At 41.1% G+C, this 27,430-nt stretch overlaps 1 protein-coding gene across 8 annotated transcripts in view; it reads left to right on the top strand.

The window, feature by feature from the left end:
- The window catches only part of GRM1 (glutamate metabotropic receptor 1), a 177,275-nt gene that overhangs the window by 136,457 nt on the left and 13,388 nt on the right, over positions 1 to 27,430 (top strand). For all 8 annotated transcript variants that reach the window (XM_061378723.1, XM_061378722.1, XM_061378725.1 and 5 more), the window contains exons 6-8: positions 3,055 to 3,223; positions 5,052 to 5,178; positions 10,507 to 11,437. In XM_061378723.1, coding sequence (XP_061234707.1) covers positions 3,055 to 3,223; positions 5,052 to 5,178; positions 10,507 to 11,437 — 1,227 coding nt within the window. The remainder of the gene's footprint in view (positions 1 to 3,054; positions 3,224 to 5,051; positions 5,179 to 10,506; positions 11,438 to 27,430) is intronic.

The following is a 27,430-nucleotide window of genomic DNA, read 5'->3' as shown; positions in this document are numbered from 1 at the left end:
TGAATAATGCAAAGACTTCAAACTTGTATATGGAGGATCTTTTTTTTTCAAATATACTTGGTTTGTTTTGGAGTTTGTTTTCATGGGTGGCTGTTTTGGCCAGTTACAGCCCAGCATTTGCTCATCATTGCTGGTTTCCATTCTGCCTTCCAGGATAGCAAACCTCAATGGCAGTTTAGTATTATTGCTATGGAAAAAGGTAACTTCAGCTAGCTCAGACTAACTGGAGTAGGATTGTGCCTGTGACCAGCTGGCTAATATTCTGGCTCACCTCACAAGTAACTTGTTCATATGACACCACCTACTTGGTTCCATCATTTCCCAATATGGCAGAGAGCTTGTTCTTATGTCAAACAAAGGGCTCATTTTCAAATGAAGCTTCATAATTATTGTCAAACACATTTCTTCTAGGATAATAACTTTTAGCTTGGGCTAATTAGCCCCAAACTATTAAATCTACACATACGTGAGCAAGGGGATGGGAGGAAGTATTCCAGCGCTGAACTTGTCCTTACTCAAAGCAGAAATATTTCATTAAGGAAAAGAAGGAAAGGATAAAGAACTTAAGCATGTCTCTGTACACCAAGTGTGTGTTAGACCACATTTTCCCCACTTAAAATTCAAGCTGCATATCAAAGTTGCAAACATTGTGCTACAACTTGTCATATGCAAGACTGTGTAAGAGCTTTTAGTCTCATACTTCATTCTTTGACAGGTAACTGATAGAAAAGGGAACAGTATTATAAGAAAACATAAAAATGGCTTTCAACCTAAAACCATATCCCTGAAATTGCCAATCTTGATTGATGTTGCATTAATGCCACTCTGTGTCTTCTGATATATTTTTGCAAAAATGAAAACAATCTGTGCAGGCTTGAAAATTCCATGAAGGGAATGTGAGGGTTTTTGTAATCTTTTATTTCCCTTCCTGAACTAATTTGCCAGCCCAGAGTAACTGATTTTGTATCAGCCTAATACAAGGTCACACTGAAATCCAAGTAGGTTCTTCATGCTAGGAAGAGGCATGTATGTTTCTGCTCAGTTTTACTCCTGTCTATTGAGTCTTCATTAAAAAGTGCCTGACTTGTATTGCTTCTTGCTGTCCTGGTTCTTCACAATCCTGAAACAAGTCTTATTTTTTATGTTCTTTCTTTTCAAGAACTGGGATATGAGAAGGATTTTTTTCCTAGTGAATTTGAAATTTATCCATTTTCTAAGCAACCGCTCAATTAGCAGCCGATTGCCAATCAATGGAGCTGCTTTCTGCTTAGAGCTTCATTGAATTCAGTGACAAGAGCCCCTTTTCCCATGTGATTTAGTGGAGCTCTGCAGTGGCACTGACATTATAGAATCATAGAATAGTTAGGGTTGGAAAGGACCTTAAGATCATCCAGTTCCAATCCCCTGCCATGGGCAGGGACACCTTGCTGTAAACCATATTACCCAGGGCCTCGTCCAACCTGGCCTTGAACACTGCCAGGGATGGAGCACTCACAATCTCCCTGGACAACCCATTGCGGTGCCTCCCCACCCTAACAGGAAAGAATTTCCTCCTTATATCCAATCTAAACTTCCCCTGTTTAAGTTTTAACCCATTACCCCTTGTCCTACCACTACAGTCCCTAATGAAGAGTCCATCCCAAGCATCCCTATAGGCCCCCTTCAGATACTGGAAGGCTGCTATGAGGTCTCCACGCAGCCTTCTCTTCTCCAGGCTGAACAGGCCCAACTTTCTCAGCCTATCTTTATATTGTCCGAGTATGTAAGACTGAGGTCTGAAGACAGCTGTAAATATGCATTTCTTTAAATTGTCTTTAACTAGAGAAATCCCAAAGGCTCATTTAAGAAAACCAGACATATAGAGATTAATTCTAGTACCTCTTTCCTTTGTGAAGTGCAGAGACAGTTTAAATTCTGCATGTTTGAACCACAGAAGGGAAAAGAAAGAAGTATGTCTCTCTTTGTGCACAACCAAGCATCTCAGTTTTATTTCTGCCTCATACTTTGTTTACCTTTCATTCCTAAAGCACATACAGATTAGCAACATCATAACAAACAAAAGATTTTTTCCCCAGAGACTCAGACAATCCAGTAGAGAAAAACAAGGCAGTAACTCTCAGGCTTGAGAAACAGAAGATGCTTTATGATTTTTGGTTCCAGCACTGATTTTTGGTTCTCAGTCCTGCTACTCTTATCCTTTTTTAAATGAAGCTCTCCCCCTTCTCATCTTAAGAGGCAAGACTGTAGGTCCAGCCTCTTTTGTGGTTCTTTGTCTTTGTGCACTCTCCAATACTCTTTCTCCCATTCTTGCTTATTTTCTATTAAGAAATAACCACAGTTAACCACTGCTTTGCACAAGTCACGTTCTGTGGGTTAAAGAACGAGCAATTAGCAATAAGGACACATCAGGTCCAACATATGGAAAGGAATGATGGGGATAGGGAAACTGACTGTTATTGTAACAGTGTTTTATCCTTCCTCTACATTAACCTTTGGAAGTCCTCTCCTGCTTGCCTAGGGTGAAGAAGTAAACTGTGTGCCTTAGTTGCTATTTTTTTCTGACATTGTCACTGGGCTGGGTAATACAAGTAGTTGAACTAGTGCTTACAGTTAACTTATGATGTACCAGTTCAGTTAGAGTATTTCTCTTTAGAGGTTCCAGCAGTGGTTATGCTGCAACCAACCTATATGTAGGCACCAACTGAATGTTAAAGACATCTTGAAAAATGGCTGAAAAACACACCAGACAGCACCTACATGTGCATCATTAGCAGAGCTCGTTTTCTTTGATGTGCAATTCCTTCTGCATGCACAACTTTTTGGTACAGTTTTACATAAGCAGGGCAGGCAACTGGCAATTGCGTGGCAATCAGAGCAATCATTTCCTTTGATTCTGCTGCAAATTCTACAGTATTTGGTGTTTCTGTGAAACTCTACTCCCTGGTGTTCACGGATGACATGAATATTTAAGGAGGCAGAAGGAGAATGGCAAGGTAGTTTGTTTTTATCCTTGGTACTGCAGGACAGTGACTCATTTTCTTTTTTCCCTTGCAGGTATGACATCATGAACCTGCAATACATAGAGCCCAACCGCTATGACTATGTACTCATTGGGACGTGGCACGAGGGTGTGCTCAACATTGATGACTACAGGATTCAGATGAATAAGAGTGGAATGGTCCGATCGGTGTGCAGTGAGCCTTGCTTGAAGGGCCAGATTAAGGTGTGACACAGACGCTTATTTTCTGCTATAAAAGTGTGAATAAGCAGTCAGATTTTTTTTCCTTAAACCCAAGCAATATTTCTTCAAGCAAAGGGATACGACTTCCTTTCCTTTAGGAAAGTCAAAAGCATAGAAAGACCCCTAGTTTCACATCATACTCTCACATCTCATATACAGGTGCATGTTTTCTGAAGTTGCCCTTTGTAATGATGCAGAATCTTGTAGTGTGACAGGAATTGAAATTCACAAGATTTTCACTTAGTCATTGCCTACAACAGTCAGTGGCTGTGATTCACCTGGGGGCTGATCCTGAAAATAACGTGACCCATGGGAATCCAGTATTTTGTTCCAGCAATAATAGCTACAAGAAAAAAGGGGGGGGGGGGGAGGGAGGGGGGAAAGGCCTATTTGTATCCCATGTTCACAACAGGAGGTATGGGAACACAAATAAAATCACTCTGTGTTTACCAAAAAGTAGCACTTGTATCAGGCAACAAATAATTTGCCACCTGTAGTGTCTGGATGACATAAAGGCATGTTGCACCACTGTCAAAATGGTACGGATTAAGTAAGTTTAAATGGCAAAAAGCCCATTTGGGAAAATCACCTTAGGGCAGACCTTCCTTTCTAAATTCATTTAATAAACACATTCGCAGCATTTTAATTTCATATTGCTACTCTAATTCAGTAAGTGATTGATGATTTGGCAAAGGCATAGTGACATACTCAACAAATATCAGTATTTACTACCCTCCAAAACATCTTTTCTGTGTTTTTGTGGTTGTGCAGTTTGTGTATGTGTGTATATGTAAACACCATGCATACAAAATGCCAGTTTCGGCTCCCATTGAAGTCTATTGGACTCTCTCCACAGACTGCAGGAGGAAATGTTAACAAAAAAAGCGCACAAAGCCAGCATTCAGTAAAAAAAACATTTTGTATCTCATTACTACACTTAGCTCTGCATATAGACGGATAGGAAGATGCTACAGAGATGGCTAGATTACTCCTTTCTGGCAAACTCAGCCAGTCTTTGTTGCTCTAAGAGCTCAAGATATCTTTAATCTTTCTTTCAGCCTCAGCATAATGAAACTAGGAGTCAAGACAAGGAAACCATCTTTTCAACATTGCACTCGCCAGCTTTCACTGCAGAGAAAAATACAGCTTTCAGGGACACTTGTCTCCAAAAGAGCTGTTCCAAGCATGCTCTTGGTCACCACGTACTTGTTTTATATTCTAGTAGGACCAATTAGGTCCTTTTACCAGTATATATTTTAATTTGACCTTATTTGAATTTCTATTTACAATAGTGTAATGAGTCCCACAGAGAATTCCATATAAATTGGAATTTATGTGTGTGTGCATATGCTTGTGTATATACATATATATGCATGAATCACTCTTTGTTCTAACCTTTGACTTTGTTTACTGCTTTTTACCATGCAATATATATTAAGTGTGGGCTGACCTACTTGTCCTGACCTGAGCAATCTCTCAGATTAAGCCTCTTCTCAAGTTTGATTGAAAATATAACACCACCGTGCCTCTTTACCAAAGGAAAAATGGTTTTGTACTTTCAATTCAGCTCTGTGCCCCCAAAACAAAATAGAATTGTCCCTAGAGATTTTTCTTGAATTCCTAAGCACAGATTTTAATATGCAGGAGTAGATACAGAATCAAGCTTCATGTTTTCTTGTTTGAAATGTGCTGTACACAGGAATCCTGTCATATTTCAAACACTGCAGGTCATATCTGTTTGCTAGGGTGGGAGGAGGCTTCTCTGTTGTCTTACAGATGACTGTAGCTGAGGATGGATTTTCCATTACAGGTGATCAGGAAAGGAGAAGTGAGCTGCTGCTGGATTTGCACTGCTTGCAAGGAGAATGAATTTGTTCAGGATGAATTCACATGCAAAGCCTGTGAGCTTGGCTGGTGGCCGAATGCTGACCTGGCAGGTAGGGATGTGCACTCCCATTTTGTAGGGCACAAGGAGAACTCTGTGGGGTGGAGAGTAAGGTAGCAGCATACAGAGATATTAAAGGCACATGCTTGAACACACACCCCAATGCCGATTAGCATGTATGAAATGTGCTATATCTTTTTATTTAGTTCAACCATAGAGACAATAGAGATGATAAAATTTCACTAATAAGAAAAGACATTATCTGTCTGTTCCTCCTCTTCATTTAGAATAAGGATTGATAAAGCTGTTAAGAGTACTAATGAATTCAGCAGCATTTGGTGCAATTTTATCAGTGATTATCACAAGAGCTCAGTATATCCTTGTAAGATTGACTTGATACTCTTTCTGATTTTCCTACCATGCAATTAGTAATACTTTCTCTGGGATTCTAGGCCATTTAGTAACTGACTACCAGACTTTGGTATAAAGGTCACTCTCACTGCATCCACCAGCAAGAATACTGTCAACAAAATCCTAAGAAAGGCTACTAGAAGAAGGGGAAAAGGTTAGAATTGGTCTCTCCTGTGTGTATGCTTTGGATGAATTGTATGCCATAGCATTTTCCTGTTATTTTGTATCAAGGTCAACCTCCACACCTACCCTGGGCTTTGCAGTAACCATTAGCCTGAGAAAATAGAAGCACCACTTTGACCTTGGGGTTTGCTTTTTTATTGTAAAAGACCTCTGGCACCTCTGCCCCATATTGTGTCTGCAAATCTGGCTGACAGTATTCAGCAGAGCATCATTCTACTTGAAGAAACAGTCTGAGCACCTAACTGAAGATCAAATTGCAACTTATCATGTCTTTGTCCTTTAACATGGCTGCCTGGCAACTAGATGTTGCTGCACCGTTTGACACATAAAGGAAGTACTCAAATCTTGATTAAATAGTTCCAAGAGATATTGTTAAGCTAGTCACTGAAGCCAAGTGAGCATTTAGAGGATTTCTTTTGGGGGGAAAACTGGACATTTCTCCAGATAAAAATAGAGTATTAATCACAATAAACTGGGAAACTTGATCCATTGTCTATTTGGAGTTTCTATGGAAAACAAGGTATGGTTATGTCCCAAATGTGTGTTTATCTGTCTGTATTCCATTCTTCTCACCACAACCTGGCCCCCTCCTTTTCTTCACGGTGTGAAACTGAACCTACTTCAAACAGATTTGTCAAGATACAGAAACCTCAGTGATCATTCAGTCCCTTCAAGTTTTGTGTAAGTGGGTTGTAGGAAGAGGAGTTCTTGAAAAATACATTCTGTAAGGGCCCCAGTTGTGGAAAAATGTCTTAATAGACACCAGAAAATCCCTGGCACCCTTCATAAATGTCCTTACAACTGGGAAAGCTTATATTCAATTCCCTCCTCCTAGCACACCAGCGTCTGCTAATTTTAAAGCAGATATCCCTAGACCACTGGATTCTGTTAGTCTTAGAGGTTCATGAAATTGTTTGTATCCACTATTCAGGGAAGAAAACTGGTACCTCTTCTTAATCAATAAAGCAGAACAAGAGCATAGTGAGAGATCAATGTGCACTTGAGCAAATATTGTTCACTGCTACGAGCTGCCCAAAACAGCTCAAAAGGGAGCATGTCAAAATGACAGGTACTGCTGAAAAGAGTTGAGGAAAGCATCAGTGCAAGAAAAAATCTCAGGGGCATGTTGCAATCTATTAACTTTTAATGAAATCAGTAGATGACCTGCTGATTTGTGTTTCTTCTCAGCAAGGAGACTGGACTACTGCTGTTCTAAAATCACAGTAGCATCAGCCAAATGACAGCTTAGCCATCAACTGATTTCCTAGAGAACATCAAAATGGTAGTCTGCTCCTGCACAGCTTTTTCATTGTGTTTTATTGAGGAAAAACTTCTTTTTTTAACCCCTGCAATCCATTTACCTGCAATGCAGTACAAAGTACAAATTTGTGAAAAGAACATGATGCCATCCTAACCTTTAGAAAAGGGAGACTGAGCTAGATAAACTCCAGCTCTTGAACTTTGTGGGAGTCACCATCAGTACCATATAATTTGAAATTCTCTTTTCTTGCCAGGATTTCTCCCATTAAACGTGTTTTTTATAGCTTGTTTTTGTGTGTTGTTTTCATATCCTGCTAGTCACCATAGCATCTAGACACAGACGTTAACATCTCGTATTTCAGATTGTTTTCCCTTTGCCTTAAATCTTAAATGCTAAACATGTATGCAGTTTTATGCAGTCTCTATTTCCATCACAAATGGAGGCTTTAAAATCCTCAGTCCCTTTAAGACATGTAAAGCACATACTAACCTCTTTCCCAAGGCACGCTTGTCAAGGTGCTCGTTCTCTCCATTTGATGTCAGTCTCTGTTGCTCAGCATTCCTGACATTTAAAATTTATTTTTAAATGTACATATTTTTTTAGATTGCTTCCCCTAAATATTTGTTCAGTGAATTGGAGTCAGCAGGCACAAAGGATTTCTCACCACAGATGATAAAATCCTGACCTGACAAATAGTCACTAAAACCAGTACCTTAAGGCCTTGTGCCAAGAAGAAGAGCTATCTGTTATAGTATCAGAATCTAATGTAAGAAGAATGAATGTCAAACTAGTAAACCCAGTTTACATAAATCATCTTAAATAAGTAATAAAACAATATAAGACAGGAAGTTTTATAGAGTTATTATGAAATTAATCATAAAGGTTTGGGGTCATCAGTTACCTGAGATGTATTAACGACCTCAGAAAACATCCTGGATTGTCTTATTGGCCTTGCAGGATGAACATGATTTAAAAAAATAATTAAAAAAATGATTAGCTTTCTGCTCTAGGAAGTGATTTATGGTTAAAGTGCAGGGAACATGGTAGGTGAAAGCCGCAAAACAGCTTTTTACTGGAAACTTTTATCTGTGAAGCTTTTGCAGCTAGTTCTCCGATTTTTTTCAGGTTTGAGTTGCTTCTTGTGGGGCTTGGGGGTGGGATTTTTTGTGGGTTTTGTTGATTGTTGTTTTTTAAAAACCTGTAAGAACACCATTTCCTGGATATCCTCCCCAGTTTCAGCAAGGTTCCCCAGTCCACTTTCTCCTAGCTGGGAAATGACCCACCTTCACAGGTGCTGACAACCAACAACTGTTTGCTGATATAAGCAGTAGGCAGCTTTTTGCAGTGTTCGTAGCATATCTGGCTCATGGGGCTTGCTGGTGCACAAGAATGACACTGATTTCATGAAACAGATTACTGAGACCTTACACAGGATAAGTTTAAAGCAATCAATAGGCTTAATTACCATGCTGAATCAGGGTTAAGGCTCTGAAAATATCGTTTAAAATGGAATAATATGAGTGTGGCTTGATAACTGCTAAGCTTAAAGCCCACATTTAAAGTTAACCCTTCCAGCAACCACAAACTGGTTTCTTGTTTAAGAAGAGCTTTGCATGTATTAATCAAAAAACAGAAGTTTCTGATTCTTAGTCTTTTATTAAATCAAAGAAGAAGCCAACTTCTACCCAGGGCTGCTCTGGTCAATGACCAGAGCTTCCCACTTCTAATAAAAAGCTTTTCCTCCATACTTCACCTTAAAAATAGTGGTTGGAAGAACAAGTGTCCTCACCTATCTGAGTCTTGAACAAACCACTTTGAGCAAAATAGAACTGATTTTCTTTATAAAATAAAACCTCTGCTTATATATACTATCATTTCTAATTTATTTTTTTTTGACGTTTCAGGTAACTGTAACATCGTTACATGTAGCTAAATCAGCCCAGCCCTCTTAGAGACAAAGGGTACAGAATTAAAAGACATTTTTTTCAGATCATATGGGCATTGGCAGACATTACATGTTCAAGCAGAATCTTTTCATGTCATGACTTTGCCTCAGGCTGTTTTTCTTATTTGTTTTCTTATTTTTTTTTTTATTTAAACATGAAACATTTTTTTCTTCTATTTCTCAAAATGAGGTTACAGTAAAACTTTTCAACTGTGATCCATGCCTCTGCTTACTTCTCTATCATTTGGAAGGAAGGACTTTTTGGTTGAGATATCGGATGGTAATTTCCTGTCACCCTGTGGAAGACTCATATGCATTGAGCAAAAGGGTGGCCTTGGAAGCTCTTAGTTCACAGAGGCTGGTTACTGCAGATATATTCCATACTGATGAGGAAGAGCCTGAGCATGACTTTTGCCTATCACAGTATCAGGGCCTGTGCTAAGATCTTGCAGAAAACAGAGGGGAAAAGAATGCCTCCTTTACAAGCTCACTGACATAACTGCTTTTTCCCTGCTCTTCTCAGCCATGTCCAAAAACCCAGACAGGAAGAAGTGATGAGCAACTGGTCCAGGGTATGCAAAGCTGGACTGGCAGTATTAGTAATGGAGACATGGGTGGAGAGGTGACTGGCTAGGAAGAAACTGCACTGAAAGGTGACCTGGGATGAGGATGGTGAGGGACTAGGGGGAAAGACTTGAGAGGTGGAGAAAAGGCACAATAGGTGAGCTGGGTCCAAAAGAAACTGGAGTAGGACCGAAACAAAAAGTAGTAAAGGCCATCTGGATACTTATCTTGGGATACAGAAACATGTTAAAAGCATTTTGACACTATTAAATTAAGAACAGAAATGAGTAAATGCCAGAACTGAGGTTTTCAGTTTCACAACCATAATATTAACACAGAGGATTTTATTTTCTCTGTAATGTTTATTGGTGTTATTACATCTTCAGCACATTGAGGAAGGTAGCCAGAGACTTCTTTAACTGAAGTGTGAGAGAGAGCAGTTAAGTACCATATTAGCGGATACATATGTTTGCACATCTGCGCTAGTCATAGAAGAGAGGCTTTCCAGTATTTTTGAAGGCATGCATATCTCTAATTAATTCTATTATTTATAAAATCACCTTCACAAAAATGTAGTGGGTCAAGTTACAGTAATTTTGATAAAGATTAAAATAAGTTAATCTGAGGAGGTCAAAAAGCTACCCATTCTGATTTGTAACAGTCCTTTCTCTCTGAGATGAAGGGATGGTGCTGAGTTTGTCTGGGTTCTGTTCCCAGATCTGCCTTTGATGTGCTGGGCTTGTCAGCAGCTTTCTCCAGAAAAATTACAAAAAAATGCTCCCAATCTGATTTGCCTTTGTAGGACAATAAGCAAACATTTGGGATACCCAAAACTGATGGCTGTTTTTCTTAATATATTTCATCCAAACTTCTCCATGCTGGAGTTCACGCCACTGTAAAATGATTTTAATAATCCATGGCGCATAGGCATAAACTATTGGGAGACAGGAAAAAAAAGAGTTCGTTCTTCAAGCACCTACCTTTCTAACACTCTGTTTCTTTTCTGTACACTGCAGGCTGTGAACCCATCCCTGTAAAGTACCTCCAGTGGAGCAATATAGAGTCTATTGTGGCTGTGGTCTTTTCCTGCCTGGGGATCCTGGTCACCATGTTTGTCACCCTTATCTTTGTGCTCTACAGGGACACCCCTGTTGTCAAATCCTCCAGCCGGGAGCTCTGCTACATTATCCTTGCTGGCATTTTTTTGGGTTATGTGTGCCCCTTCACCCTTATAGCTAAACCCACCACAACATCCTGCTACCTCCAGCGCCTTCTGGTGGGTCTCTCCTCTGCCATGTGCTATTCTGCACTTGTGACCAAAACCAACCGCATTGCACGCATCCTGGCAGGCAGCAAAAAGAAGATCTGTACTCGCAAGCCACGTTTCATGAGCGCATGGGCCCAAGTGGTCATTGCCTCCATTCTGATCAGTGTGCAGCTGACACTGGTGATCACGCTGATCATCCTGGAGCCCCCAATGCCCATCCTCTCCTACCCCAGCATTAAGGAAGTTTACCTTATCTGCAACACCAGCAACCTAGGTGTCGTGGCTCCTGTGGGCTACAATGGACTCCTCATCATGAGTTGCACGTACTATGCCTTCAAGACTCGCAATGTGCCTGCCAACTTCAACGAGGCAAAGTACATTGCATTCACCATGTACACCACTTGTATCATCTGGCTGGCCTTTGTGCCTATCTATTTTGGGAGCAACTACAAGATCATCACCACATGTTTTGCAGTGAGCCTGAGTGTGACAGTGGCACTGGGGTGCATGTTCACTCCTAAGATGTACATCATCATAGCCAAGCCTGAGAGGAATGTCCGCAGTGCCTTCACCACCTCAGATGTGGTGCGTATGCATGTCGGGGATGGCAAGGCACCTTGCAAGTCCAACACTTTCCTCAACATATTCCGGAGAAAGAAGCCAGGGGCTGGAAACCCAAAGTAAGTTATTGACTTAAGTACACATCTATCTGTATATGTCACTCTCTTTGCCATCCTCTCTTGGTTTACCGTAGTCTACTGAATAGTAAGGTATGTAACAGTTTTTCATCTCACATGTAGCAGAAAAGGTGAAAATGATCCTTTAGATTTAAGCCTCAGATTGATATTGACATGTTGCTTCTTATTTTCTCTTCTGCTCTAAAGGCAGATCTGCACCCAACTCCCTCTACTTCCGGGGCAGGTCAGGCAGTGGCAGAGCATCAAGCTCCATTTGCAGCTTCTCCCATCTCTCCGTGCATAGGATGGGGATCTCATGCCCCTAAGTGCAGTTGCTCTGCCTTATGTTCAAACTGAGGTTCTAATGCAGCCTTTTGGAAAAACAGATTAGAAATCTATGTCTGAGTGATTGTAAATCATGTCCTTGTCTAAAGCCACTGGGGTGTGTGCAAAAGCTGGGGATTGAATGTCAATTTTTAAAGTAGTGTTTTGTGATAGTCCTCATGATTGTGATCCAAAAGCACTCTTCATACTATCCCTATGCTCTATTTAATATTCAGAATTGCAGCAGTAATGATCATTAGTGTAAACTTGTCCATATTCTCAAATGCAGTGTTGTTGTGAAAGTTGCAGAAGTCAACTGATGGTGAAAATGAACTTGCACCCACATTTACTGAACCTGTTATTTTCCTTGCTAATAACTAAAAGCAGCCCAGCTGCAGCAGAGGGAGAGAATTGTTTCTTCAAACAGCATCTCTCCATGAGCAGCTGTCTTCAGACAGCTTTCTTTATCTTATTGCTTTTTAATCTTTAAAAAAGCACCATAGGGTTAGATGTGAGCTTAGATTATTTTTGTCCCTATTAAAAAGTTATCAAAAGAACAAAAAAAAAAAAAAAAACAACAAAAAACCAAACAGTGAAGTCCACATTTCTGAGCTTTTTGATATAATCAGAATTCAGTTAATCTGCAGCTCTTTGGGATCTGTAGCTTTCTATGAGTCACCTAAGTTAGTTTTGATTCAGTTTGCTTAAGAACTGGGTTTGTGTGCCCTGAAGATGGAAGGGATGAGGATGGAGGTGATACCATAGAAAACCCATGGTGTGATCAATTTTACCTTTATGTTACTTCAGTATTTTTTTTGTTGCCAGGCAGGGGGGTGGAAGAGAAGTGAATGGAGATATAAGTAACCCAGATATACAGCTCAGTGTGCCGCAGAAGCTATGGTAAGACTGCCAGCTCCTGAGCTAGACAGAGAGGGAGCTGCCAGTGGCAGGCACCCCTGCAAGCCCCCCATGCAGGGAGACAGCCAAAAATCTCTGCAGCTCAAGAGCTTGTATTCCATGCAAACAGAAAGATGAAGCCTGATCCACCTTCCTCTGACTATGGAAGTTGAATGGGATCTTAGATGGCTGTAAGAAACTAGTGTGGTGCCTGCAGTGCAGTCTGGCTAATGCTGATGGCGTCTTTAAGATGATGTCTGACAAAAAAAGGGACTATTTATTTTTTATTTTATTTTTATTTTAGATCATAAGAACCGTAGTAACTAGTTCTTTGCTGTGCATAGTGTTCTTCTACTTTCACCAGGAAGTATTGTACTCCCAATGATCCAAATGCAATTTATTTATAGTTCATGAGAAAATATTTCATCCTTTAAAAAACTGAGCATCCCCCTCAGCACTCTTGTCTTAAAAAAACAATAAGGCATACTTGAGCTTTTTAGCCATTTGTTTGTTGCATAATTTTAGTAAGAATTTCTTGACCTCTCTGTTGAGCCTGTGTGAGTGGTATGAAGCAAAACACCCTACATAGTTTTAAATTGCTCTTCTAAACTAAAAGCTCACCACAAGTTAATATGCTTTTTTTTTGTCTGAGGTCAAGCCTCTAGATCTTTTGCACAGCAAAATCCCAGCCTCTGATCTAAACCTCTTATGCAGTTAATAGTATGTTCTTCACCTAAACCAGCACAGATACAGAGGCATGCTAGGCTAAGTGATGGAGGACAGCATATCTCCCTGTACATGGGCATGGAGAACTGAAAGCAGTGTAGTATAAAAACACGCATCTTTGGAAATAAAGTCACAGGAGAGCACAAAGTAATTCCAGGGCTTTGGAGGGTATTTTAATTCCTAGCAGAGCCCATTGCAAAGCTTGTGGAAACATTGTCCTGACATAGATAAAGAGCTGAGATTCTCTGAGAAAACCAGGAAGGAAAAAGTGGAATTTGCTGGAGCCTTTGAAACACCTGGATAATTCAAATGTGTAGTCAGGTCCTTCCTGAAACAAGACTTGAAACTACTGGATCATGCTAAAGGCATACAGGAATATCCTCCAGGCTGATTTTTAACTTTTTTTTTTTTCTTTTTTTAATTTGCTATCAAAATATGAGATTTATTTGCCAGTTTTTCAGCAATTCAGATCCCCGGGTATGTTGCTTTGCTTCTTGATTCTGTAATTGTCTCTTCCTATGGCCACATTTTTCTGTCTGTGAGTGGCCAGCAATGTTTTACTCAAAGGATTTCCAGCTGTCTTGCAACAACTTTCCACCCAGTTTCTTGTTATCTCTCCTCTCTCTTACTAGCTTACTTTTCTTTTCCTACTTTTTAATCTTCATCTCTTTTTCTGTCTGTGTCAAAGCTCCCCTCTGCTAATCCAGTGAATTCCAATTCCTAGAAAAGTGGCATACATTTAAATTAAATTGGTGTGCAGATACTTAGTTTTAAAAAATGGAAGCTACTCTACATTTACAAGGGCAAGTCATACTCATAAGCCTTGATGAAGCGCTCACATGCAGTGTTGTGCTGTTAGTTTAACTAGTGTAGCTTGGGGACTAAAGCAAGCCAAGCTACCCTTCTTTTCTCCTTCCTAAAGTAGAGTAAAAAAATTAACCATGGAAGGCTATGAATATGGGATCTATTAGTCAGTTCAAAATCTTCAGCTATATCTGGTGCTGATACAAAAAGTTCTCTTGAAAAATGTCTGTCCCAGCTGCATTTTCAACAGAGTTTCAATGAAAATAGATTGTTTAGTAATGCTGGTCTTCACTTAAATAAAAAAGAATTTATTGATCTTTTGAACTCTGAAGATGTTATGTGCAATTGTGAGGGTTTGAACTGTATCTTGGTTGAATTAAACTAAGAGAAATTACAGCCAGCACTGGTTTTAAATAGAGGTGGTTGGGAACTTTCCAGTACAATGTTTTCCATCAAAAAATTCTGACCTCTCAAAATGTTTCAGAGAATTTGGCTCAGAAGGTAGGGATCCTTTCTGGGCCAGGATGACTTTCTTTTTTTCCCATGGAGGGATGAAGGCATTGGGATAGTTTGAGGGAACTTTACTCCAACAGCCATTAGGTAAAGAACTCAGGTTAAGAGCATCTCCTTCACTTCCCAGGTGAACGTTCTGTAACTGAACTATGCAGTGTCCCAGAGCAGGTCTTATCCTTTCTCTCTTTTTCTTGACCAGCAATGTGTCCTCGAACAGATTAAAAAATTCTGATTCAAGCCCTAGAGAAATACTTTGTATTATTCCATGAGAGAGCTTGAATCTAGGTCTGAGAGATCCCTTGCGACTATCTTCAGTACTGAGCTACTGTCAGTCTCTCCCTCTTGTCAAATGAATATTTAAATATGTATAAAAAATGGAACAGCTCCATCAGGAGAGATGGTGAGAGTGATATCTGCCTTTATTAAGGCTTTGTGGGGACATTTATTGTTAGAGTTTGTGCTTGATGACATTATGAGATCCTGGCTGTTGAATGATGACATAGCAGCATTTTTTTGAGAGCCTTTTTAATATTTTTTTGTTATCTTCTGAGCTGTCAGATTTTAACTTTTGGATATGGATCCTGCTGTGATCATTAGTCTTTTTCTTGACCACAAGTATTATTTTGGTCTATGAGGGTCTGCCTGTACAGAGCCTGTACAACCACTTCCCTAAGGAAGCAGACCACTTTTCTGTACCACGTACATGGTGTTGATAGACTGACACACTTCACTCGTAAGACAGAAATACCAATATGTTTATTGACATAAAACAGCAATTTAGAAAACTTGAAAGTAAATGTGACAGTGGTTTAACAAGACTCAATGGCAAGGTACACTTGATTAGTTACTGCAAAGAGGACAGGATAAGACAAAACTGTCAGGGAGATGCTCCCACTGAGTCATGAAATTCAGAAATTGCATTCTCAGCTCCTTCTCAGAGGGGAGTTTAAGTGCAGCTGTATCCAGGCTTAGGCTAACAGTTTATGTGTAAAGGATTGTATGTGTATACAATCAACACTTTATATCACTTAGCTAAGATTTCAAAGTCTCAGTGCACTTATTCCCGGTTGACTTATCAAGTACCTGATGCTATAAGGACTCTCTCAACCTCAAGAAGTAACTTTGAGAAGTGTTCCTACTAAGGGAGAGATCCTGGCATGCAGCCTGCTGCTGTGTAGGACTGCTCAGAGGGCCCTGGCTCTCCGCTATTTATGAAGTAAGATAATTGACTCATAATCATATTTTCATACTGACTGCAGATGCTAGTTTCTTAACTTGAGTCAGACCTTGACCGGTACTGTGGTTAGGTGGGTAGATGCTCAAATTAGCCCTTGGCTATTGTGCTGGTTTTTGTCTCCCCAAATTCACTTTGAGTTAGATGCAGCATCACAACTAGATTCATCCATTAAAACCACCACTGGTGCTTATCACTTGATCAGGGTTATAGGAAATAAAGGGGAAGGGGAGAAATGGTTGCACACTATAACAGTACAGTAAAACTAAAGAATGACATTGAAGATGCTGATCTTGAGGAGGTTTCAGGAAGCACCTCCAGCCACTGCTTCAAATGGACTGCAGCCAATGTGCAGGAGGCTGAAGCCAGGCCTATAGCCTGCAGTCTGCTGTGTTGCTTTTCTGCAGTCCAGGCACACCTCAAATAGAATTTGAGCCACACATCAAGGCTCAACTCTAGTCCTATGCTTCTTGTGGGCTGCATTGGCATGAGAAGGATCAGTGCTGCAGAGGGGACCAGAGGGAAAAAGCTCACTGCGCATTTTTTGGTAATTAGGTCCAGGTTTGGTAGTGATAGCTGCTGCTTTAGTCTTCACATATAAGTGATTTTAAATTTAGGGTTCAGACCCCATGTCTGGACACCATTTTAGTGCATTTTGAATAAGTAAGGATTTACTTGTCAACATGAGTTGTGTACCAAAACTTGGGTTAATAGGAAGGCCAAATAGCAAGAATCACTAACTGGCCAGGACTTCACATTAATGTGTAAAACACCTTCTTCCACCCTTGTAATTTCAATATATTTGTGTTCAGTTATTTTTCCTCCAGCTGCCTGCCCTCAGAATGAATGACTGTTTTTAAATATTTCTAAATATGTGCTTTTTATTTATACTTATATCATGTTTGTCAGTTCATGATTCTAGCCTGCTCTCACAGGCACCCACTCTAAGTAGTGACCCTGAAGTCACCTGGGCCAAGAATCTCTCAAAATGTCTTTAATAAAAAGCATCAGGCAACCCAACATAGAACCATAGGATCATAGAACCACAGAATAGTTACAGCTGGAAACGACCTTAGGATCATCTAGTTCCAAACCCCCTGCCATGGGCAGGGACACCTCACACTAAACCACCCAAGGCTCTGTTCAACCCAGACTTCAACACTGCCAGGGATGGAGCATTCAGAACTTCCTTGGGCAACCCATTCCAGTGCCTCATCACCCTAACAGGAAAGAATTTCCTCCTTATATATAACTTGAAGTTCCCCTGTTAAAGTTTGAACCCATTACCCCTTGTCCTATCACTACCGTCCCTAATGAAGAGTCCCTCCCCAGCATCCTTAGAGGCCTCCTTCAGATACTGGAAGGCTGCTATGAGATCTCCACGCAGCCTTCTTTTCTCCAGGCTCAACAGCAAAACTTTCTCAGCCTATCTTCATACAGGAGGTGCTCCAGTCCCTTGATCGTCCTCATGATCTTCCTCTAGGCTTGTTCCAACAGTTCCATGTCCTTTTTATGTTGAGGACACCAGAACTGCACACAGTACTCCAAGTGAGATATCACGAGAGTAGAGTAGAGGGGCAGGATCACCTCCTTCGACCTGCTGGTCACGCTCTTTTTGATGCAGCCCAGGATACGGTTGGCTTTCTGGGCTGCAAGAGCACACTGAAGCCAGCTTATGTTCATTTTCTCATCGACCAACACTCCCAAGTCCTTCTCTGCAGGGCTGCTCTGATTCTCTTCTCTGCCCAACCTGTAGCTGTGCCTGGGATTGCTCCGACCCAGGTGCAGGACCTTGCACTTGGCATGGTTAAACTTGATGAAGCTGGCATCAGCCCACCTCACAAGCGTGTCAAGGTCCCTCTGGATGGCATTCCTTCCCTCCAGTGTATCAACCGAACCGCACAGCTTGGTGTCATCGGCAAACTTGCTGAGGGCGCACTCAATCCCACTGTCCATGTCAACAACAAAAGTGCTGAACAAGACCGGTCCCAACACCGATCCCTGAGGGACACCACTCGTTACTGGTCTCCAGCCGGACATTGAGCCACCGACCCCAACTCTTTGCGTGTGGCCATCCAGCCGGTTCTTTGTCCACCGAGTGGTCCATTCATCAAATTGATGTCTCTCCAATTTAGAGACAAGGATTCATGTGGGACAGTGTCAAACGCTTTACACAAGTCCAGGTAGATGACATCAACTGCTCTAGCTCTGTTCATCAGTTCCATAGCCCCATCATAGAAGGCCACCAAATTGGTCAGGCAGGATTTCCCCTTAGTGAAGCCATGCTGGCTGTCACCAAGCACCTTGTTGTTTGTCATGTGCCTTAGCATGCCTTCCAGGAGAATCTGCCCCAAGGTTTTGCCAGGCACAGAGGTGAGACTGACTGGTCTGTAATTCTCTGGATCATCCATTTTCCCCTTCTTGAAAGTGGGGGTTATATTTCCTTTTTTCCAGTCATTGGGAACTTCACCTGACTGCCATGATTTTTCAAGTATGATGGACAGTGGCTGAGCAACTTCATTCTCCAGTTCCTTCAGGATATGTAGATGGATTTCAACAGGTCCCATGGACTTGTGCACTTGTGCAACATCCCCTAGTAACTTTTCCTTTCTTCCTTTACAGGACCCTGTTCCTATTCTTCACTCTCTGTACTGGGTCCCTACATATAGTTTTTTAACTGAGAATCGGGTTTCTCAGTTACCTGTAGAAACATGTGTCTTTTTGCTTACCAAGGCTTAGGGAACCATCTGCTTTTTTGTCTTGTCTGTTGTAAAATTATCTTCAGGTATTATTAAATTATTCTTTCTCTTTAAACTGCCTTGCTGAGTTGCTGTTTCATCTTGAGCAAGCTGTGCTGACATGCTGTTTTTTTTCTGGGACTCATTAAACTTGGCGACTTGTAGTCCACAAAGGCTGTTGGGCTCCTCAGCTCCTTCATTTTCAAAGCCTCCCACAGACATGCAACAAGGGGAATCTTAGCATAAGTAGGTCCAGAAGGCAGGACATTTTGTTTCACTGTTTTCTCGTGGTGGTGGGAGGAGGCAAATGCACAGTGCAGCATGGCAAGAGCTGGAGCTTCCAGAAACAGAGAGTAAATTTTCAGCATGTTCAGCTGCAGTCATACAAGCAGATCTTTTACAGCTTCCCACTTGATCTGACCTGAGTGCCTTGTCATAGGAAGAGATGCTAAGAGTATTCTTTTCACTCTCAAGTTATTACTCCATGTAGTTAGTAGGCTATCTCTAAGCAGAGGAATATGCAGACAAGCAGAGAGAAATGAGAAAAGAAGACACAAAAACAATTTTAATATAAGTAAAACAGTGGTTTTTGCCCTGAGCTCTGCACGGTAAAGTATGTGAAATCAAACAAAACCAATCCCAACCTGGTACAGCTGCATAAGAAACATTTCACTCTGGCCAAAATGCATGAAGAGATCTCAAACCAGAAGTTTTAGTGGAAAATGCAAGGAGGATTAATAATAGCTGGTCATCATTGTACCTTCTTGTATAAAAGTGAATATATTGCTAAACTCCTGAATTTCAGGACACAAGATCTATCTGAGAAGTCTACAATATATTTAACTATTTTTTTCATCCTAAATTGTGTCACCTAGCCCGCAGCATATAAGAATTATCTTTAAATGCTTGTACAGATTACTGTCTAGTGTAATTTTATCTTACAGCATTGCCAAAACAGTATAAAGAAAATTGCTGAATCTAAAAGGAAATGGTAGACTAGCTTGTTTTGCAAATTAGAAGACTGATGCAGTAACTGAGCTTCTCATGTCTGGTAGTAGTATTGCATGCACAATAAGACAGTCCTTTATTTTTACCGTTACAGACCTTGCAAAATACCAAATTCCAAGGCACTTTCAAGAAGGCCCTTAAATCTGCTGGGCCTGCACAGCCATCCTACTGAGATTTTCCCCAGAGTGGAAAGGCATATTATGGAAGAGAGTTTTGAAAGAACAGAAATGCTTAAGCTCCTGCAATTGAGAAATAATACAATGATTAAAAAGAAAAAGAAGATGGAGAGAAAAATTATAAAGGACAGGTTGCTTATTTAAAGAATTTGTCATTGGATATGCGATCTCTCCATTGACCTAGCAATGAAATGTTGTTGTCCAGGCTCTGGTTTTGGTGCTGATTCTGTAGAGCAGCGACACTACGGGGTGCAAGGCTCAGTGCTGGTGCATGGCTTTGAGGCTGCCAGCTCCCCAGCAGGGCAAAGGGCTCCACAATCACAGAGCACTTGGATTGCCCTTGCGTCCCACCCATGGCATATCATGGAGTCTGCTTCCTTCACAGTGCAGATGAAGATGTGGCAACGTTGGTGTGGCTCCCTGGTGTCACTGCTGTCACAGGGAAGGTGGCTGGCACTCTGCTCTGGCCCAACTCATCTCCCCATTGCAGCCCTCCCTGATGTTTGCCTAGCTTCATTGTACAGTGTAGAACTTCACCCTTTTCTGAGGTTGCAGTGCATTTTTGGGAAAGCATCTTGTATGCTCACAAGGGCAGTTGAAGGTTTTAACACCAAACATCTCTCGCAGCAGTTGGTATATTTGCTGGCTCTGCTGGGCTATTTAATGGGCTTAAGTTATTAATGATTTTGTGAACACATAGCACTGTGACAGGTAATAGCTCTTACCCAGTTCTCTCATGTATGTGATGTGAATTTCAAGTAAGAATATTCAGCACTCAGTCAAGCTGTTCAGTCCTTGTCAGTATATTGATTTAAGTGAATATTTAAAACTCCCAGAAGACAGCTACATTTTTCCAAAAGGACGCTTACACTGATGTTGAAGAATTGGAAAGAAACACAAAATAAGGGAGTGTGAAACTTAGTAATACAATAACAATCTCTTCTGGATTGTCCATTAAATTTGAACTACATAATTCCATCTAATGTTGTCCTCTGTAGCCTTAAATTTGCATTTGCTTTAATAGATATGATGTAGTTCTGTCCCATGCACCAAAAAAACCAGCACAGAATAAGTGATAAATAGCTCTATGTCACTTCCACTCTCACATTCTTTCTAGTTGTTTAAATGAATACAAAAAGTCCTACTTATTTAAAAACCATGCATGGCAAATGTCTATACCAAATTGTGTATCTGTATATATACGTGCAAGATAACCAGTCTGGAGGTAGAGAATTTACTTTTTCCTTCTAAAATGAGAAATAAGGGGCAAGATTGCATAAGGCCCTGTAAGTTTTCCTTGCAAATTATCCCAGCTTAAGGGAGTCCCAGCTCATGCATAACCAATTCCTTGTCATTCTTAAGGCAAGCTAAGAAGAACAAGTGGGGACAGAAACGACTGGGACGATTGTCATCAAGTACAAGCCAAGAGGTCTGGCAGTTTAGGTTTATCTATCTGTGTTTCCTTCTGTGACCAAACAGAGGCTGCTTAAGACTATATTTAAGAGAAAGAAATTAGAAAAACAATGAGGTTCTGCAGTGGCCCCCCAGTAAGAGCAATGAGAATAACCCCCTCGCACCCCCAGACAAAACCCAGGTTATACTGAAATAGTTTACAGGGCATAATACTTTAATCCTAGGCACCCATCCAGACTCCTGCTTCTTTGTCACCAGTCAGAGCCGTGTTTTACTTGGATGGTCCCTTTAGATGACAGGGCTGCTGTGTAACATTCATGTAAATTCCTCCCTTTCTCAGAAGTTCTCAGTTTTGCCACCCTCCTTTCATGGATATTCACAACTCTGTTTTCCACGGGGATTTTGACAGGACATAAACCCAAGGAATGGTCTCTGAGTGAAGCCTGGCTCTTACCAAACGACTCCTGGAGAACTGTGCTTTACAGCTTCTCTTGTTTTGCTCTTCTCAAGATGCTGAACCACAAAATGTTGTTTTACTTTGGAGCACTGCTGTAGCACCAGGCAGCCTTGTATAATGAGTCTCAATACTTAAACACAATGACACATAGATACACAATCCCATCAGAGGGGAGCTTTACAGTTTTGTACCACAATCTGTGCTTCCTGACTGCAGGGAAAAAAAAGGCAGAACTACAGAAATCCTGGGGAAGGCTTGTATCTTTCTTGGCATAAAACACAGGAATAAGGACACCACTTGTAATTTAATTTCTTGCTTGACTGAATCACTTATTACATTTCCTTGTATTTTTGTATTTGTATATATTATTTATGTCATTTTTATTCTGAAACATAGTTATAATAATTCAGTTAAGATGAAAGAAAAATACACCAACTCAACAGTGAATGATACAAACAGTTGCATTCACATGTAGGTATAAGCAAGAGATGTTTATCTGCTTAGTGCCAAATTTTGTGTTGTTTTTGTTAGAATTCTCTCTTTGAGAAAAATAAGGAAGAAATCTCATTTTAAGAGTGTCAGGTAAATGAATAGGTGTTGAAGATTGCATCCAGATAAACATCTAAAACCCTGTATATTTCCCTGATTACACATAGAAGTCAGACTCCAATTCTCATAAACACATAATTAAAAAATACCTGTAATCCATGGTTGGGGGGGGGTGTCAAAAATATAATTTTTAAATACAGTTATTTATTTCATTTGGCATTTTCAAATGGGAACAGAACAAATAACTGAAATACAATTCTCCTAGAGACTACTTAAAGCTTTCTTTAAGTCAAGAATTCATTTTATCATCTTCCTGTCCTCAAAGGTGTGATGTTTCAGCCCTGTGCCTCAGTTATTCACCTCCTCTCAGCAGAAGCAAAGAGAGCTGTGGCATTTCACAAACACACAGTAATTCATATACAAATACTTGCTAGAATAAACACACAGGATATTTTGCAAGTGTTTACTCTGCAGGGATCTCTGAGCCATGTTGTGATTTCATACATCTTTGAGCTAATTTGGAGGTGAACAAAAATTTGGGCACTGATGGATATCAGGTGGTGCTCTGATATTTTCTACATAACAATAAAGCTAGAAAACAGCACAAGCTCTATACACATTTATATACAGTTAACACAGGGGTTTGGTTTTTTTCCTTAAATTAAGATACAGTCTGAAAAATACTCTTGATTCATCTCAGTAATGCAGTGCAGTTACTAATGTGAAATGCAGAACTACTGCTAATTTATTTAATTCTTTTTCATGCTTAGGGACACACAGTAACATAAGAGCCCAAGAAGAGGACAGCACACTTGGGTGTCACCTCTTGCACTGATGTGAAAGTCATCACCCATTCTGGCTTATCCACTCAGTTTATCCCTACCCGTGATGAGCACGGGCACCCTTTGCTCAGAAAGGTCCCACAAAACAAAACACTGCAAGACAAACTGCAGATGCTGCAAGCACAATGCAGAGTACCTGATTCTTAGCAAGAATCTGTATTTCATTGGCAAATCACACCCCCACAGAGAGATAATGGTCCATCTCTGTTAAGGGACTGTAGGCATGTATGGTTTTCCATCCTGTTAGAAATTAAATTGTCTGAGCAGGGTTTTGTCATGATTAAACAGTGTTAGTTTCAGTCCAGTATTGTAGTGGAGCAACTTTCTTTTCTTTATTTTTCTCTGTAGTGATTTAAGAGTTTGTTAAGAGAAAGAAATCTCAAAATCTCCATTGTTGCTTCCTGCTTGACTTAATTTTATTATTTTTGGGGGTTTTTTTTTGGCTAGTATTGTTTAATGCTTTTTTCTCCTGTTTTCCGATACTGTTTTCCATCTGCCCCAGGCATACTGAGAACCATTTATGCGGAGATCACATTCTTCTCTGGTCTCTCAGTTCTTAGTTCTCTGCTCCAATGACCCTGAATGGATGTGCCAATCAGCATTGCCAGATGCTTGTTTGGGGTTTCCAGATCCATATCTGGAAGTCTGCAAAACAGACTACGACAGATTTTATGTCCACACAGTAGCCATCACCTGTCACATTGTCACTAAATAATCACGGCCAACCACAGAAATTATGTTCTCTGCTATGCCAAAAGAGTCTAAGAAATCACTTTAAGTGTGGGTTGAAAAGGAGAGTATATTGTATCAATAGAACATCTGCCTCCACATTAAAGTTGTTAAAGACTATTTAATTTCAAAATAACAAGTCAGCTAATTCCTCAGAGCATATATGAGCTCTGGCATTCAGCCTCCCACACCTGACAAGCAAAAGTTAGAAGGCATTATCACTGTAAACAGCAAAATGTGCAGGCTAGAAGTAATCACACAATTTGTCACTTTAAAGCCCACTTGAAAAGCTCCAGGTTTCTTATTACTACATTATAAACAATTTACCATTTCTAGCTTACTGCTTCAGTTATCTCACTTAAGCTGTTTCCCCTTCTCTGCTCTGTGATTCTTCTTTTGTGGAATGCAGGATGTGTTCTTCCACCCTGTAAAATTAACCTTACAAGAGAGAAAAAAGTGAATTGTTGTCTGCTTGATGGTCCTTGAGCCAGATCTCAAGGTCACATAAACACTAACGTCAGCACCAGAGAAGGTGTCCCTGCTGCCCCTGGTTTGAGGAACAGGGGTGAAATTTGTCTGTTTCAGCAGCAAATCATTAGATTAGCTCAGCTGTATTGCAGTGACACCGCTAGAGATGTCAAAGCTGATCTTAAGCAACAAAAAAAGTGACCCCTGATATGATTCTAGCAGGTTCTCACTCATAGACGGTTGCTGGCGTCTGCAGTTTCAGTGTGATCAGTCCCAGAGAATCACAGGCTCGGTTTAAATGCCCATCTGCAAGCCTCCTTCTACCTAGAATATCCTCCTTCTTTTTACCCAGCACTATTCATCTTTCCTTAGTTTGTTGAGGCCAGGAATGTTTGCTTCTGTAGCTTTCTTACTTAAAGCTCTTGTTAGTCTTTCTCTCTGCTTTCATGGAAAATGTTCCATTATGTTCTCTTCCGGTCATTTGTTTTCCTGACACAAGCCAGGTCATTTCTGATAGTTCAGTTCAGCCTCTTCTGGCTGGCTTGCAAGCCTTTCATTCCCAGATCAAGGGTTGTCTGGAAGTTGGTACTTACTCCATAGTATTCATTTTTTTGCATCCCAAAGCCCCCAAAACAATCAACTAACGGGACTGCCAGCAGCAAAATACCCAAGAAGGAACCAACCAAAGAAAGAAAGGCAAATCCCAGAGTCTGTGTAAGCACTCATGGAGGAATTGTCTACTTTAGCAGACAGACAAGGACTGGCAAAGGGCTATGCTTGAAAGCATAGCCACGGCAGCTCAGATGACAGCAGAAAGTGCGCAGTGAGCACATTAGGCACACGGTGGTGTTAACGCTGCTGAGCTGAGCCATGGGCTGCAAGGGCTGGGCCAGCTGGCACTAACCCGCTGTGCCATGAGCACCCAGGGGCAGCCCACAGGGAGCTCAGATAAGCACAGTGTGGGCTCATGAGACTGTAGTGGGAGCTGACATGTTTGAGCAGTGGGAGCTTGCTTGTCTGGGCAGTTCAAGGGCATGTGGTGACAGGACAAGGGGGAATGGCTTTAAGCCAGAGGAGAGATTTAGATTAGACAGTAGGGAAAAATTCTTCTTTGTGAGGGTGGTGAGGCCCTGGCACAGGTTGCCCAGAGAAGCTGTGGCTGCCCCATTCCTGGCAGTGTTAAAGGCCAGGTAGGATGGGGCTTGGAGCAACCTGGTCTAATGGAAGGTGTCCCTGCCCATGGCAGGGGGTTGGAAGTAGGTGGAATTTTAAGGCCCCTTCCAAAGCAAACCATTATATGATTCTCTGATACAGACTCCCACAGGGTACAAAGTGTGGCCCCGAGCATCTTTGTTGGCCACAGTCAGTGAGTAGTCCTTCCTCCTTTACTGTCTCATACCCTCTGAAACATAAAGCTATATGCATTTCTTTATCCTTAGGGTTATATCCGTTATCTCAAAAAATCTCTCCTGCCACCATCCTGGGCAGCCAAGGATTTACCTCTGGCTACTTTGGGCTATCATAGCCTGTAAATTCACAAAAGCTCTAAGCTGCCCTAAGCCAGAATTGACACACAAAGCCTTCCTTTACCCCATGCTGTCACTTCACTTAGGCAAGGACAAGAGCCTAGACATCCATGCTGCAAACAGGAGCAGGGAACTGATAGTATTTTTTTATTCCCTTTCTTTTTGTGGTCTGGCTGTGGCCCAGATTAGCCACCCCTGACATTCCCTGTCAGTTGATTGATCAATTGCACCAAGGTTTGTGCTGGCATGGAGGGGCAGGGGAAGCAGCAGGAGTGAGAAGCTGGGGAAGTGTGAGCGCTCCTCTGGGTGCACAACTGGCTCCTGATAGCCTGTGGTGACCTGAAATGTAGCCTTAGCTGCACTGTCCCGACTGTGCATCTCTAAGCTGAGTCTCTCTGGGCATCCTGCTGGGACTATGTTCTCCTTGGTGACCATGACCCTTCAGCAGATGCTCACAACTCGACACAGAGTGTGTGCTGTGAAATCCCTCCTGCTCCTCAGTCCTCCACTGATGATAATTATCTGTATGTCTCACTCTGCCTGGCAAGCATGAATGACCCTATATCCTCGTACTTCCAGTACTCTTTGCTCCACAGCTCTTAACGATTTCTTTGTCTCCAAATATGGCCATTGCACCACTGATTAGCATAATTAAGTTAAAACTCAGAGCAATTATTTCCAACTATTACTTAGTCTGGAATTCAAGACTTGTTTTAAAAATAAATTTGTACCAAAAACCTGTGCATCTTCCCAAGTTCATCTACTGGCTTAGTGAAATATATATTGCAGAAATCTTTTGTCACATAGGTCCTGGCTTATACAAAAGGTATTGAAAATTCAGCTCCTCTTCCTACAGGAAAAGGACATGGCCTTGCTTCTTTTTATGTAGATATCTTTTGATCCAGCCATGACAACCATACATAAAACTTGACCTTTCAAGGACACAAATGTCAGAGGATGAACATGCTTCTGCCTAGGAAGGTGCTGTATCTAAAGGAGTAAGAGGATTCAGGTTGATTTGAATTGAGTACTTTATAATGGTGCATCAGAACCAGTTGACCTGGTTCTACATACAAAGTGTGCTTACCTCCCCAGTCACCTTTCAGACTGCCAGAGGGTTGAAGAAGTGAAAAGCAGGCAAGAAATTTTGTGGTGCTGCTGAGCTGTTCCTTGGGAGTGCAGAGGACAGTCAATGTGAATGCTGGAGCAGGAGCTACTCTAGGATGTGATGGCAGTGTGCCGCAGAGTACATGGCACAAGGATCCTCCTTTCCTGTGTTAGAGCTAGGGTTTATATGTAAGTTCTTAAAAACTAGGGGATGATTCAGGGCTATCACTCCAAGTTTCAGCATTACACCTTCATCACTTCTCTTGAATTTTCTCCTCACCTTGCTTTCTTCTAAATGTTATTGATGGTCAGTTGTTTCAGATTGGGTTGTATAAAATATGGGGCTGTGCTCTTCTATATGTTTTTGACTGTGTGGAATGTGAAAGCTTTTCTTACAGCTTGGACAATGTCTAGTTTAGAAGATCTTTGACTATGGCTTCAAATGATAGTAACACAATGTCGTGTGCTTCAGTCATCTTAGACAC

This window comes from Neopsephotus bourkii, unplaced genomic scaffold (assembly GCF_033783945.1).
Source record: "Neopsephotus bourkii isolate Nb327-2 ecotype Australia unplaced genomic scaffold, CSIRO-AGI_Nbou_v1 NB_1767, whole genome shotgun sequence".
Classification (NCBI taxonomy): domain Eukaryota; kingdom Metazoa; phylum Chordata; class Aves; order Psittaciformes; family Psittacidae; genus Neopsephotus; species Neopsephotus bourkii.
This window is presented reverse-complemented; position numbering and strand designations above follow the sequence as displayed.